The following is a 14282-nucleotide window of genomic DNA, read 5'->3' as shown; positions in this document are numbered from 1 at the left end:
GATTATGAGAATCCAGCTATCTTCTATTAAGCCAGACATTAAAGCCAGACATAATGTTTGCAAAAAACATTAAAAAATAAACATATAAAGATCAGGATGGGGTATGGATGCAATAGGATTGAACATCTGCTGTTAATCTCTGAAACTGATAATGAGGGTGTGGGAAGACTGCTATTACACTAGGCTCCTTACTTCTGTGCATATTTTTTAAATAAATAAAAGTTAATAAACAGAAAGGTAATAAAGTAAATAATGAAATTAACATTTAAGCCATTATAAAAATGAAACAAATTCAAAAGACTTAGAAAATTTACAAGAACTGCCCTATACCATAGTGAGTATTCTCAGTCTTGTTCATTTAGAATAAGTACTGCTCTACTTATTATAAAATATATCCCTTAAAGGTACATTTCTTTTATTATAATTTCCTCTTATTGCTATATTTCTTCTACCAATCCCTCCCTCCAGTATAACTGACAATTGAGTAAACTAAATTTGTCCTGCAGCTCTTTAAAATTTATTTGCTCTCATTTTGGGGAGGCTTCCTTCCACATGCTAGAGGTAGAAATGGGCAAATGAGGGTTATTAAGGGGAAAAAAAGGAAAAGAAAAAAAAACATGAAAATACTGGAATCTGCAACTCCTAAGTAAGAAAGAAGTATATAAAAAGGAAAGATGTCTGAGAGCATGAAGATGTGATAAAAAGCTTTGTGTAGGCGAGTTGACTTCCCAAAAAGCAGAAAGAAGAAATAATATAAGGAAACCCCAGAGCAAACCTTCCTGGATGTTTTAATATTAATTCATCATTAAAAATGATTTTCTTGTTACTAGTTTCTTCTCTCAGGCTGCAATATCAATGAGTTCATCAAGTTTTGGAGATAGGACAAAGAGGAAAAGAGGTAAAGAAAGTAGGAGGAGAAGGAGGAAGGTAACACAGATTGTTATTTATCAGATCTGGAAAATGAGGCGAAAGAAGGTAAAGTAAGGAAAAAAAAAATAGGAGCTTACATTCTTAGTCATTATCATCAACTGCAAAGAACACTAGCATTCAAAAGCAAACTATTTAGTCTCTAACTAAAGAGACTGTCTTTCCTACATTCAACTGGTAATCATATAACTATTACTTCTTGGCTCATGTCCTGTACCTATGAAATGAAAAAAATTTAAACTAACTCACTGTGATGAAAATTCTGTTTCTTAAAGGAAAAGTTTCTTCCTGCTTAAACAAAGAAGGAAAAGCTACTATCCAGAGGTAGGGAAATAGCTTTACCCTGAGTTGTCTTAGCCAATTCAGTCATTCGTGGAATCTTCGTTGTGTAGAGTTCTTGGGTAGACTGGTCTGTTTCTGCTGGGGAAAACACAGTAAGATGAATGGCTTTAAATAAATATCATTAATGAACAAGTTAAAAAAAAAAAACAACAAAAAACCCCACACTCTTTTGTTCCCCATGCAATGATAAAAGGGTAAATTGCATTTATAACTATGCCTAGTGATCATCTTATTTTAAAGTTACTGGTCCATTTTAATAACTCTGATTTATTATATTTACTGTCTCCTTAAACTTTTATATTAATGATTATTATAGGATCTTCAAAAGCTTTTAGTTCAGGATCACTGTTTAATGATATTGGACATGGCTATACTCTTGGATATGCCTCCTGTTTTATGTATCATTGCCTTCATGTTTCCTTCTATTTCACAAGCTTCACAAGTTATTTAGGTGCACTGGAAAAAATAGATCATAGAAAATAATGTGCATTTACACCACATGAGAATATTCTATTTATCTCACATGAAAATCAAAGTTTATTGACATACAGACACATTACTCCTAACAAAATAAACACTCCTATATTATCTTGAAATAATTACAACATCATACTGACAGAGCAAATTATACTGTTCACCTTGCATACTGGATCCAAGGAAATATTTGGTGAAAATAAATATGCTGTCATCTTATTTTCTGCCTGTTTTATAATCTAGATTCTGCTCATAGATAATTGTGATAGTTGGCCCAATAACCTAAGATATAGTGAAAAAAAAAAAGCAAAAAACTCAGAAGTGGAACTTAGATAATTAACATATTCAGCAGTGGTTCTTGATAAGTACTTTTGACTTCCTCTCATGGGTAATGCTGACTTTGAGGGCCTATGCTATAATAGATAAATATTTGGCAATTAGGATATATTCGCTCATTCAGTTTTAAGTATTTTCCTTCAAAAAGGATTCCTTTTAAAATGGGATCAGTGACTTTATTTCACACACAAAGAATGGGTTTACCTGAAAAGGGATGAAAGGAGGAAAGAAAAGCCACTGATTTAAACATAGCCACATGGGATGTGGTGTGGACAGGGCAGAGGAACCAACAGACACAAGCTGGGAATTCTTGCTTTCCTGTTCACATTCAGCCAAGTTGCAGGCAAACGAGGGTTTCCCACACAGTGAAGACATTGATGCAGAACTCCTCAAAAGCATGGCTGGCTCATTCCAACCAGTCTTCCTGATTCATTCATCCACCTGTGTGTCTCCAGGCCACCCACATGTTCATCAGATGAGTCTGGCTACCATTCTCTGTATGTGCCTCTTCCCCATCTCTCTTTAACCTGAAGAGCCCTTCATACCTTTAACTCTCATTCCAACTGGAAGACATAGCATACATACCATTTCCTCTGTGAAGCCTTCCCTGACACCCCCAGGTAGTTTGCTTGTTCAATGTGTCATTCATTTCTCTACGACCTCATTGTAATGTATAATATGAGAGTGAATTCCAGGAGCTCTGACAACTGAGAATGTGGGTTCCAGTTTGGCTCTGATGTTAGCTCTACAGTTTGGCCAGATTTTTAAAATCTTTCTATGCCTCAATTTTCTAATCTGTAAAATGGGACAATAGAATCTACACCACAAATTTGTAATGTGTCTTAAATTTAAAAATATGTGTAGAACACTGGGTAGCACAGAGGAAGCACAGTTATTGCTAAATACTGTCTTTGTATTAGATGATGATCTCTCCAAGGTAAGTACTTACCTTTAAAGCAGTTGTATTTTGGGATTCCCATTGCTTAGCACTGAACTTAACACTATAAGATATTCAGATTTCAAAAATAAAATTTTTCTTCCCAAATGCAGTTTCAAATACGGAAAAGGCAACAAGAAAGTATAGCATTGATATATACTGGGAAGTTTTTTTTTTTTTTTTTATTCTTTAATTGGAGGGAAATTGCTTTACAAGGCTGTGTTGGTTTCTGCCATACAACAACGCAAACCAGCCATAATTATACATATACCGGGAAGATTCTTTTTCCTGAAATTTTGTTAAGATGTTTTAAAACATTCTCATCTTGTATTGGAAGTCAGCATAAATATTAGAAGGACAAATACATAGTTAATGTAAAAGAATCAAGTGAAATGGATATCTTTTACAGTGATAAAAAGAGATCCTCTATTGTTTGGAATACCATGAACACACCGTATGTATGGCTACTTTAAGGGCAATTCCTAAAATGTTAAGTCCTCACTGGGCTGAATATCAAAGCAAAATTTACCAAGAGTGGTTTGCAGCTCCTCTTGACTAGTACTTGGTGAAATCATAGGAATCAAAGGGCTGCCTCGTGTCTCTAAAGGAGCTGAAAAGACAAGTAAGTACCAAGGCTGTCAATCTTTAGATTCAAAAGCCAGCAACCAGCCAAAATAATATTACATGAGATTCTGTTACTTGAAATACAAAAAGGAAAACATTAAGTGGGTCATGGAAAAGAAAGTTAAGTGTGCATGGAACCTGTGAAATATCAGATAATGGTTCTCAACTGTTTTTTTCCCCCACCAGGATAGATAATAAACAACATTCAGTTCTTGACACACTCCATGACCATGCCTGGTTAAGATGGGTATGGTTTAGACATGGTTCTAGGTCTGTCAGCTGCATCTCTCCCCTCCAAGAGAGCACACAGGATCACCCAGAGGAGAGGATATCATCTCTGTGGCAACCATCTGGAGTCCATTCAAATCTATTTTTAAAAATAAACCAGTGGCAAATTTTAGTATTTTGAGATATATAATAATTACTTGCCAGAGCCTTCCACAGCATGCTAGTGTGTTGTTAAGGCCACAACTGAGAACCATTAAGCCAGCAGAAATGTTAATTATATGGGCATGAGTAAGGTGGGGTCATTTTGAATACAGATAAATAAGGTAGGTGAGGATGAAGGTGGTAATGAGCGTTCTTAAATTGGTCTTCAGAGCAAACCTTCAAAACAGTGAAACCACTGCCTTTCTATTCTGAAAAGGGTAAAAATAATGAGAATGAGAATAAAACAATGAAGAGATCTGAGAAGGGAGGGTGTTTCAATGTGATTGTTTGAGAAAGACCTGCAATCTTGATGGCAGCCAGGAAAAAAATTAGAGTGGGTCAAATGGAAAAACCATTACCTAGAGTTGTCTCTGGCAGATGGATTCTAAAGGTAACAGGTTGCAGAACTAGGCCAAAAGCAAACCAAAAAATATATTTATGAGAATTACTACCTGGTGGAGTAAACTAGTTTCTGTGTCTCTACAATGCACCCATCTGAACATTTAAACATTCTCATAGAGAATCAGAATAAATATAAGAAAATTCTATATATCAGGTGACACCCAGGGAACTTAGTTTAGCTAAAACTTTAAAGTTTTCATTCACTGTCACTATGAGGAAAATTTGGGTAGGCACCCATATTTTTAATTTAAAACTACACCCACATTTGGATGTAGCTATATTTACATCCTGAAAAAAGGTGAAAATGGTTGACTCAGTTAATAATTATATCTTATAGCTTTAGCATGATTTCCTATTCAATAAAAACACTTTCAGGGAAAATAAACTAATTATACCCTATTCCCTCATGGGGGGAAATATGTCAAGCAGATTGCATGATTAAATCTTCCTCTAAAGAAATACACATTTTCTATCTAAAATTTTCTCTGAGCTTCTTCTGCATATCACCCTCATTACAAAAATACATTTGCCTCAAGAATATATTTTTGAAAAATACACTTCCTAACTGGAAGAATAAAAGTTCATTTACCAGGTTCGCTCTGAGAGACTTCGGGGTCTGGCTTATGCGGAAGGAGCACATCTCTTGGAGCTGAAAGAAAAAGATTATAAAACACTGTGTATTCTAAATGCCATACCTGGAGTGAAACTCAACCCACAGACATAAAACTCTGGGAAGCATGAATGAAGTAAAGATATTTTCACAATGGCTAAAACACTAAGGCAAGAAAAGGACTGTCTTTCCAAAATGGAAAAATGTCAGTGTATTAGGGAAGGTTCTAGTGGCAGTAAAACAAAGTTGGTCATGGTTCATTTTGAAGATTCCACTGAGTGGGGAAAAAAGGAAGAAAAAACTAATTTAATTAAACATAAGAAGGTTATCTCCCTAAGTTATCTTCAAAATAAGAAGTCAGCTTTTGTCTGAAGTGGTTAGCTGCCATGTGATACTCCTGCTAAAATTCCACCAACAGAAACAGAAAACATTATTTTAAAGAAATGGGCTGAAAATAGGGAGAAACAGCAAGAGAAGCAAAACTCTTGAGGATCTAAAAAGAGAACAAAACTTTCTTCTAAAAGGCATCATAGTTATAGGGAGAAAAATAGAGCAAAAGGAATCAGCCACTCTTTAGAAGACACCACATGTAAAGTTGATGAGAGTGCTTGTTAAGTAGTAAATGTTAGATGAAGTTTGCATTTTTGTCATTCTTAGTGATGTGGCTTCTAGTATAATAAGTATTAGGGCCTCCTGGCATGAAGACAAGGGAGACAAATGTATGTTAAACTACAAGCCTACTCATATTCAATTCTTATCTGTGGTATATTTTTAATACCTGTGTCCAGTTCTACTTTGGAAAAATAAAATGTTAGGCTGGGAATTGATGCCTTATCTCATTGGGGAAAATATCAGGTTGACTTGCCTATTGCTAATATTAAATTTCTATGGCAAATCTCCTTTCAGGAGCAATATAATGTATTTGTTTGACTCAGTTTCCCTACAAGGAAGTTCTTGTCAACCCTACTCACGCACTGAAAAGTTTTCCTACCACACTAAATTCATAAATACCCTTATACGCAGTGTAACTTTCTTGCGTCTTATATGGTGCTGGAGGGGAAAAAAATAGGATTCAGGCTAGAATTCACCCTCTGAGAAAGATGAAGAAAAAACTTTTGCACCACAAGGTGGACAAGCACCATTTTACCATTTGTGCAGAAAAAAGATTATATAAAATGGACATTCATTTTCTTTTATGGCTTTTGGAGATTACATTTAATGTGGAAGTCACATCTGTTCTTAGTCTGGGCCACTGAGTAAGTACCAGTGAAATCACAGTTGTGGAATTTGGTCCACTGGAAAGAAATGTAACTCTATTAGAACTTCTGTGAGCTAAAAGATAACGACCAGGAGAACTTGAAATGTGGATTTTTGTTTGTTTTAAAAAGGTTAACTTCAAAAAAGATTAGTGGTGGACAAAGTTAGAGAAAACCCATCATAACGGTGAACATTTCACCACTGCTATGTAGTCTTTTTAAAGATTCAAGCAGTAAAACATGAAGAATTTCCAGCCATAAATCAAACTAACTGTTTATCTGTAGGGTGAGGGAGAAGGCACTTTGATGTGGCTCTGAGAAGGTCATGGCCATACAAAGCAGCTTGTAGTTTATAAACATCCTAATTGGTTCCAGGGCTAGATTGCACAGAGAGGAGGTGGGATTAAGGAAGGGAAAAGCTGAGAAGAAATGCGCTACCAATAAATCCACCATATTGTAAACACATTACCTGCTGCCTGCCTTAGTTTCCTGAGGAATTCAGACAAGCATAATGTGGATTCCTGCTGCTGCCACTGGCACGTTTTAACCATGAAGTGATGATTTAATAACTGCCATACCAGACGTGCTAAAGCAGGTGAAATCAGTGGAAAGGAAAGAACTAGAAATATTCACAGGAAAGGGATGTGAATCATTCTCTTATTTGGTCAATGGCAGCTCCAAGAAATGCAACTTTTTTTTTTCTTTTCCCCTATGTGGCATTCTGCTGTGTATTAAATTGAATACAAGCATGATTCTAAAAGCCTAAATCTTCCATGCTGGGGGAAACTTATGAGTGTAAATCATGACAATTTAACTGAGAAGGCAGTTTTTATTTCCTTATTAAAATATTTACCATTATTATATTTTAGACCCATTTGTATTAGCCAATTTATCATTTATATTAACAAACAAATTAACTTACCAGTTATATATATATATATTAACTACCTTTTTGAATAAAGGGCATCTCTTCAAAGAAAAATTTAACTACCAGAAGACAACTGTGAATGGAAGTGTCTAATATGGACAAATGTGAATGAACATGCAAGAGGGTTCTGCCCGAATAGATGGGAGAATGAAGGTGTTGCTCTCTGATGGAGATGGTGCACTACAAAGTCTTCAGTGAGCTTCTATCATTTCTATTATCTTATATTTTTCTCTATTATCCATATTTTCATTTATCTATGGATTCTTCCCTCTCCACCCCCAAAACAACTCAAGAGTTCCAACATCCTAAAATTAATAACCAGTTCCTTGACATGGCTTCCCCTTCAAACAATCCCTTTCTGACTTCTGAAGCACTGGCTCACAGGTTTCAGGTGCAGGCTTCTAGACCTGCACTGTCAAAGCGAGTAGCTTTTCTGGCCTCCTCCTCCTCACTGTTACTCATGGCCCTCCTTCCCTGCCTGGCCTCCTGAGTTCCTTTTTCCTGGTACTCTCTGATCATTTGACAAATCTTCTGCTGGCTCCTCCTTCCTCTATCCACTATTTAAATGTAACCATGTCCTCAAAGACTTTGATGTCTGATCTCTTATTTTCTCAGTCTGTACCTTCTCCTGGATGATATCATTCCCTCAAAATTTAAGACCCTTCTATACATAGTAGACACATAGACACATGGCTCCCAAATCTACATCCTAAATACTGACTTCTGTTTAGAAAGCCAAAAATTCATTTCAACCACCAATCCAGCTGGCCCTCCAAACCTAGCACCTATTCCTCCCTCTGTGTTCCCTGCTTTAGTTAATGGTATTGGCATCTACCACCTGCATAAGCTAGCTTCCCTGGTAGCTCAGTTGGTTAAGAATCCATCTGCGATGCAGGAGACCCAGGTTTGATTCCTAGGTGGGGAAGATCCTCTGGAGAAGGAAATGGCAACCCACTCCAGTAATCTTGCCAGGAGAATCCCCATGGACAGAGGAGGCTGGCAGTCTACATTCCATGGGGCTGCCAAGAGTCAGACAACTTAGCGACTAAACCACCACCACCTAAGCTGGAAATCACTGTGTCCTCTTTCTCTCCATGACACCATTCAGTCATTGTCCACATTCTAGCAATTCCATCTCCAAAAGACATTTTAGCATTCATCCCTTCTTTCCTAACTGCAAAAATGCTGCAAATTAGAATCTGCCAAAGAGCAGTTTAGAGCATTTGCAGGGTTGGATAGCTTGCTGAAATCTAGATTTTTTTTTCCCCCTGGCTTGCTTCCAATGACTGAAGTCTATCCAAATATTTCTGTGGTGACAGAAGTTTCCACATAGCCAAGACAGCCTTTGGTACAGAAACAAATCTATAAAGAAGGCACAGCTCCGCTGAACCAGGCATCAGAGTGAGTCCTCTGCCCTGAATTTGAAAGCGTTTCTCCAAGGCAGATCAAAAGAAAAGCCAGTACTGTTCTGGCTCTGGACATGCTGTGTGGGCTCAGTGTGTCTAGATTCCTGATTAAATACTGTAGTTAATTTGACTGAGTGACTGGATATTCTCTAAAGTCTAACTGGATGAAAGCTGTGTTATGCTTAGGCATCTATGGAATAGAAGAGCTGTACAGAGAATCCGAGACTAAAAATTCAATTTTGTCACTTCTGACATCACTTAGAATTGAGACAAACATCATGTTAAAACATAACTACGTCCCGATTGTCAGTACTACATTTTACATTTTTACAGAGCATCTGTCTCTCTAGGATATACCAGCACACGTTATGTTTACATGTAATTTACCCTGTTTTCTGAGGAGCCAATAAACAAAGTCATGGGCTCCTTAGGAAGCAAACCTGAGACTAGATACAACCCCCAAACTGTTTGAATCCAGTTTGTTTAAACACTTGGGAGAAGACGGAAAAGTAGTAATGATTACCTTATGTTTCTTCCTGTAGCATCACACCCATGGAGTGACAGGGGAACCCCTGATGGACACAATGGCAGGACCAACACCAGGTTTAGAGACACAATTCACACTCAGGTTTAGAGACACTTGGAACTGAAGCGTCAATAAAATAAGCCTAATGAAGGCTCCTTGGGGAGCATTTGTGCTGCTGTTCCAAGGCTCAAACTTACAAGTTAGAGTGTGAAAAATAAGGTATTGATGAAAGTAAGGTAAATATTAGATATTTAAAAAGAAGAAAAGTTTAACTATTAGATATATTACTTTAATGAGATTATGTCATATCAGAACCGATAGTATTACTTTTTTCTAATGAACAGAAAAAGTAATAAAATCACTCACATATACTGTCAATATCTCTAATGACTCCATCTCCATTAGCATATTTGTTCCACAGTTGAAAACAAGAAGTTGACATTTTGCCAGTGGGAAGATAAGCTTTTTTCTTATTGGTGTTTATAATATGACTTTTGCTTTCAGCGGTACAAATTTACATTCTGGACTTCAGGGCAAAAAGGCTCTTTGTGGACTATCAATACCTGCAACCACCTAATCACCCCACAGCAGCAGAAATATTCTCCACTTACATAACCAGGAAACCATGATAGCAAGTGAATTCACTTGTTTCCAAAATGCCATCAGTCTAAGCTACAGCTCAGAAAAGCTTTGGTTCTAGGAATGTTCTATAATCTTCTAGGACCACCTAAGAATTTATAATGATTGAACTTTTTTCTTTAAAAAGGGGGAAAAACCTATAGTATTTCTCAGATACTCTGGCTAAAAATTTGGCTTGGCTTATTAGTGAACTAACAATGAACTACTTAGTGAAGCTAACAGAGGCTCCTTATGATCACTTGAGGATCTGGAGAAATGTCTGGGTCCTTGCAGTCCCCACCTTGACTTCTCCCACAGATGCAACATAATCCACCCTCCTAAACAGGCAAAAAGACTTCTCAAATGATAGGCAATAAATAGATCTGTAGCTATGCTATGGTTTTTCCAGTGGTCACGTATGGATGTGACAGTTGGACTGTGAAGAAGGCTGAGCGCCAAAGAATTGATGCTTTTGAACTGCGGTGTTGGAAAAGACTCGAGAGTCCCTTGGACTGCAAGGAAATCCAACCAGTCCATTCTGAAGGAGATCAGCCCTGGGATTTCTTTGGAAGGCATGATGCTAAAGCTGAAACTCCAGTACTTTGGCCACCTCATGCAAAGAATTGACTCATTGGAAAAGACTCTGATGCTGGGAGGGATTGGGGACAGGAGGAGAAGGGGACAACAGAGGATAAGATGGCTGGATGGCACCACTGACTCGATGGACATGAGTCTGAGTGAACTCCGGGAGTTGGTGATGGACAGGGGGACCTGGCATGCTGCAATTCATGGGGTCGCAAAGAGTTGGACATGACTGAGGGACTGAACTGAACTGAAAGAAATCATTTAGTGTGTGTGTGAAACAAATTTCCTAAGCAACTGCTCTGGGAAAGTAGAATTAAAAATAGACAACAAAAAAAACTCAAATAAAGGGAAAAAAATCCTCAATGCTGAATAGTGTAAAATTTCTGAACCCAAGAAAATGGCTAAACATCATTTCTTCCATTTGCAAAACATCATTTTATCATTTTTGTGGGAAAATCCCAATTCTTTATCTTATTTTGGTGAAACGTGAGCATCGCTTAGTTAACATTAGTGGGTTATATTTTAGAAGTCAGAAAAGAAAAAAGCATTCTACCCTTAATTCTAGGTTATTTTTTAAAAGTGAGAAAAAGAGAGACGTCTTCTACCCTTGGCATAATTCTCTGCCTTTGGATTATATCAATGTTTACATAAATAATGGAGCACACATGTAACTCTTATGAACACTTTGAAATGATTATATCATGCACGACACAGAATAGTATCTGAACATAAATGAAATATGTTCATCCTTCCTCATGTTTCATTGCAGTAGAATGTGACAGTAGAATGCATTTGACTTAAACATGAAATAAAGCATTTACCAGGTGACGTATAGGACACTTCTGGACTTGGTGATGTCTTTGGCTTCAGAGTAACACGCTGGAATACCTTAGGAGCTGAAAGAGAGAGCTTGGACCGTGAGTCATTTGGTTTCAGTCTCTCCCAGTCATGCTTAGCACATAAGATCTGACAAAGCATAAACCTGATTATTGCTTTTAAAAAAGTATTGAAATAGCAGTTATATGGAAAAATAAACCTTAAGCTCTAAAAGTAAATCAGTTAGAATTTCAAATACTTTTAAGAAAAATGAAATCTGAGAAACAGCAAAATTTGACTAAGGATAAAGGTAGGATGAAGAAATTTTGGAAACCTTTCAGAAGAGATAGCAATTAAATTAATCTAAGAGTACTCTTCTCTGGATGTTTGCTTGACTTCTTAAACCCATCCTCATGCCTTCCTGTGAAGAATGAGTTCAGTAAAATCAAAGTGGGACCCCCGAAAGCATGTATGAAAGCAACTTGAAGTCAGATCAGCTACAGCAGAAAGAGAATGGGCAACGGAAGGGAATGTTTGGGCTCATGTTCTGTGCCTCCGGCAATTCTTAGGCTCTAAATAAACCTTTAAATGACATGTTTACAAACTCAAACCATCTTTACACAGCTGTTCCTTTGTAGTAACAAGGTGCTAATGTAATAGATTTTTGTTTTGTTTTGTTTTAGTCCTGGGGGCAGCGGGGGAAGAAAGGCCTACTTTATTTATATGGTTCATTTTACAACTTCAAAAATGCTTTCATAAAGATTATGCCCTTTGATTCTCACCATAATGCTGAGAGGAAGGAATGATCAGCTTCACTTTGAAGCAAGGTTGGAGACTATTGCCTGGAGTCACATGGTCATTAGGCACCAGAGCCAAGACTTGAACTGAACCCCAACCAAGGTCCAGACATGATCGCTAGGTCCCAACTCTTGGGTTTCCTATATCCCAGCTCTGCAGGTCACATTTTTAACTTGCTCCTCATTTTTTAGGTAGACATAATAAACCTGTCCTAACTCAAAGCATGACTGTGAGAATTAAGTGTGAATGTCAAAATGATGTGAAAGCTATACTCCTATAAACATTTCTTTCCACTTTTGGAGAAACTTTACAAATTTGACATTGAAAGATCTGAGTATATTTTGCTTTTCACATTGTTTGCCCCCTCAAAAATTAGGAGCAATTTTGATGGTTATAAGATTTCTAGATATACAATTATTAATAACAGGATTGTTCACTGTTACTAATGAACATAGGAATCTAAAATCAAACCTATATTTAATGATAAAATATTCTTGATGATTTCTTCCAAATTTTTGATCCCAAATGGCCTCAAAGGCCAAATATAGTAAATTTAAATTTTTCTATCTAATTTATCAACATAATTTAAGTATAAATAAGGCAGCATGCCCAATTATAGAATTTCATTCTGAAAATAGTGATAGATAAACAACTGCTTTGCTCTTTAGGTTGTACATGCTATGTTGGATGATGGCCTTATACCCCAAAACTAATAATTTGCATTTGGTGTTGCACATATGAACAGAATATTCTCCCATTCAAATGACCTTTTGCAACAACTAGCCGGATGTAAGGGGGGAAGTACTATGAGAGGTCTTTGAACTATTGAGTGATACACATATATACATATGAAACATCCTTGAAAGACTATAAAAACCTAGGGTATTGCTGGGATCTATTAAGTAAAGCTCATATTCTCCTGGGTAAGAGAGATCCTAATTTCACCCACTTTTAAGAGGAATTCGTAGGATGAACAATTTTCCAAATCGTCCCCTTATATTAGGCCACCTTGACAAAGTTGGAAGTATTTGGATGGCAGCTACTTTCCAGGGGAGATGCTGATGGACTGGAGTTTGCTCGGCTGGGACAGAATCAGGACGCTCTCTTGTTACAGTCTGCAGCCACTCCAGGGTTTCAGAGTTTGAGTGGAACCACTGAGTGTATGCATCTGTCCATTCTGAAGCTGCTTATCTTGTCAAGAAAGGTTAGCTAAAGGTCTAAATCAAAATCAAACAAGGTTGAAACTTAGAGTGTCATAATCGGAAACTAGAGTAAGGTCCTGATTTACTATGTCGATTTTTGTAAGTATAGAGTACAGCTCAAAAAGATAAAATTATGAATGCCTTCCTTTTTAGTTCTTATCTCCTTTATTTTTTATAATGTTGCTAACCAGGGCTTTATAGCCTCAATGTTTTAACTTCCAACACATCTTATTTTTCATCTGTCCTCTTACTTTCCAACATTCATTGTTTTATGCTTTCTTATTTCTTTCCATTTCTCCTTTTCCTGCTATGTTTATTCTATTCTTTATATTCACATAAAAGGTTGAGAATTCCTTTCATGATTTTAACTGTTGATTTCTTAAAATTAGATTTTAGTTTCCTATCCCCAAATTTAATATGCTTGCTTTTAAAATTCTTATTCTATTTATTTTTACTTATTCACTAATTCCAATTATTTTTCCCAGTATTTCTTATATATTAACATTTCAAATTTATTTCCTGTTATTTTTAAATTCCTTATTCTTTCAGATGATTGTTGCCTTGTTACCTTCATATACTTACATATCACACCCATATTAAATTTTTAGCAAAGTTTTAGTAATTAAATAAAAACACATTTTAAAATACATTAAAGTATCCGCTTGCATTTTGGTAGGTAATGTCTCTCTTGGGCTGCGATTGCCCCCTTCCAGTTTGGACTCTGAGGGAGAGGGAGAGGGTGGGATGATTTGGGAGAATGGCTTTGAAACATGTATACTATCATGTAAGAAACGAAGTGCCAGTACTGGGAGCTTGTATATACCCGTGGTGGATTCATGTCAATGTATGGCAAAACCAATACAGTATTGTAAAGTAAAATAAAGTAAAAATAAAATTTAAAATAAAAATAAAATAAAATACATTAAAGTAGATTGAAAATCATTAGCTAGATGTGCTACCAAGACTTTCTTTTAAGGAGTTTTCCCTTAAAGAAAAAATAATGGGCAAAATTTCTCTCAAAAATATAATAGAAAATGTTAATATCTCTCAGGTATTCAAGATCATT

At 36.5% G+C, this 14282-nt stretch overlaps 1 protein-coding gene across 23 annotated transcripts in view; it reads right to left on the bottom strand.

Moving 5' to 3' along the window:
* The window catches only part of LOC120852210 (ABI family member 3 binding protein), a 284742-nt gene that overhangs the window by 67598 nt on the left and 202862 nt on the right, over nt 1-14282 (bottom strand). For 16 of the 23 annotated variants that reach the window (XM_040225702.1, XM_040225639.1, XM_040225709.1 and 13 more), the window contains 5 exons: nt 11222-11296; nt 5061-5120; nt 4429-4476; nt 3546-3626; nt 1270-1347 (listed from right to left, as the gene is read on the bottom strand). In XM_040225702.1, coding sequence (XP_040081636.1) covers nt 1270-1347; nt 3546-3626; nt 4429-4476; nt 5061-5120; nt 11222-11296 — 342 coding nt within the window. The remainder of the gene's footprint in view (nt 1-1269; nt 1348-3545; nt 3627-4428; nt 4477-5060; nt 5121-11221; nt 11297-14282) is intronic. The other 7 variants (XM_040225716.1, XM_040225664.1, XM_040225754.1 and 4 more) reach the window with 3 other exon arrangements.

The sequence above is a fragment of the Oryx dammah genome, unplaced genomic scaffold (assembly GCF_014754425.2).
Source record: "Oryx dammah isolate SB20612 unplaced genomic scaffold, SCBI_Odam_1.1 HiC_scaffold_2, whole genome shotgun sequence".
Taxonomy (NCBI): domain Eukaryota; kingdom Metazoa; phylum Chordata; class Mammalia; order Artiodactyla; family Bovidae; genus Oryx; species Oryx dammah.
Note: the sequence above shows the minus strand (reverse complement) of the source record. Positions and strands in the feature narration are given on the sequence as shown.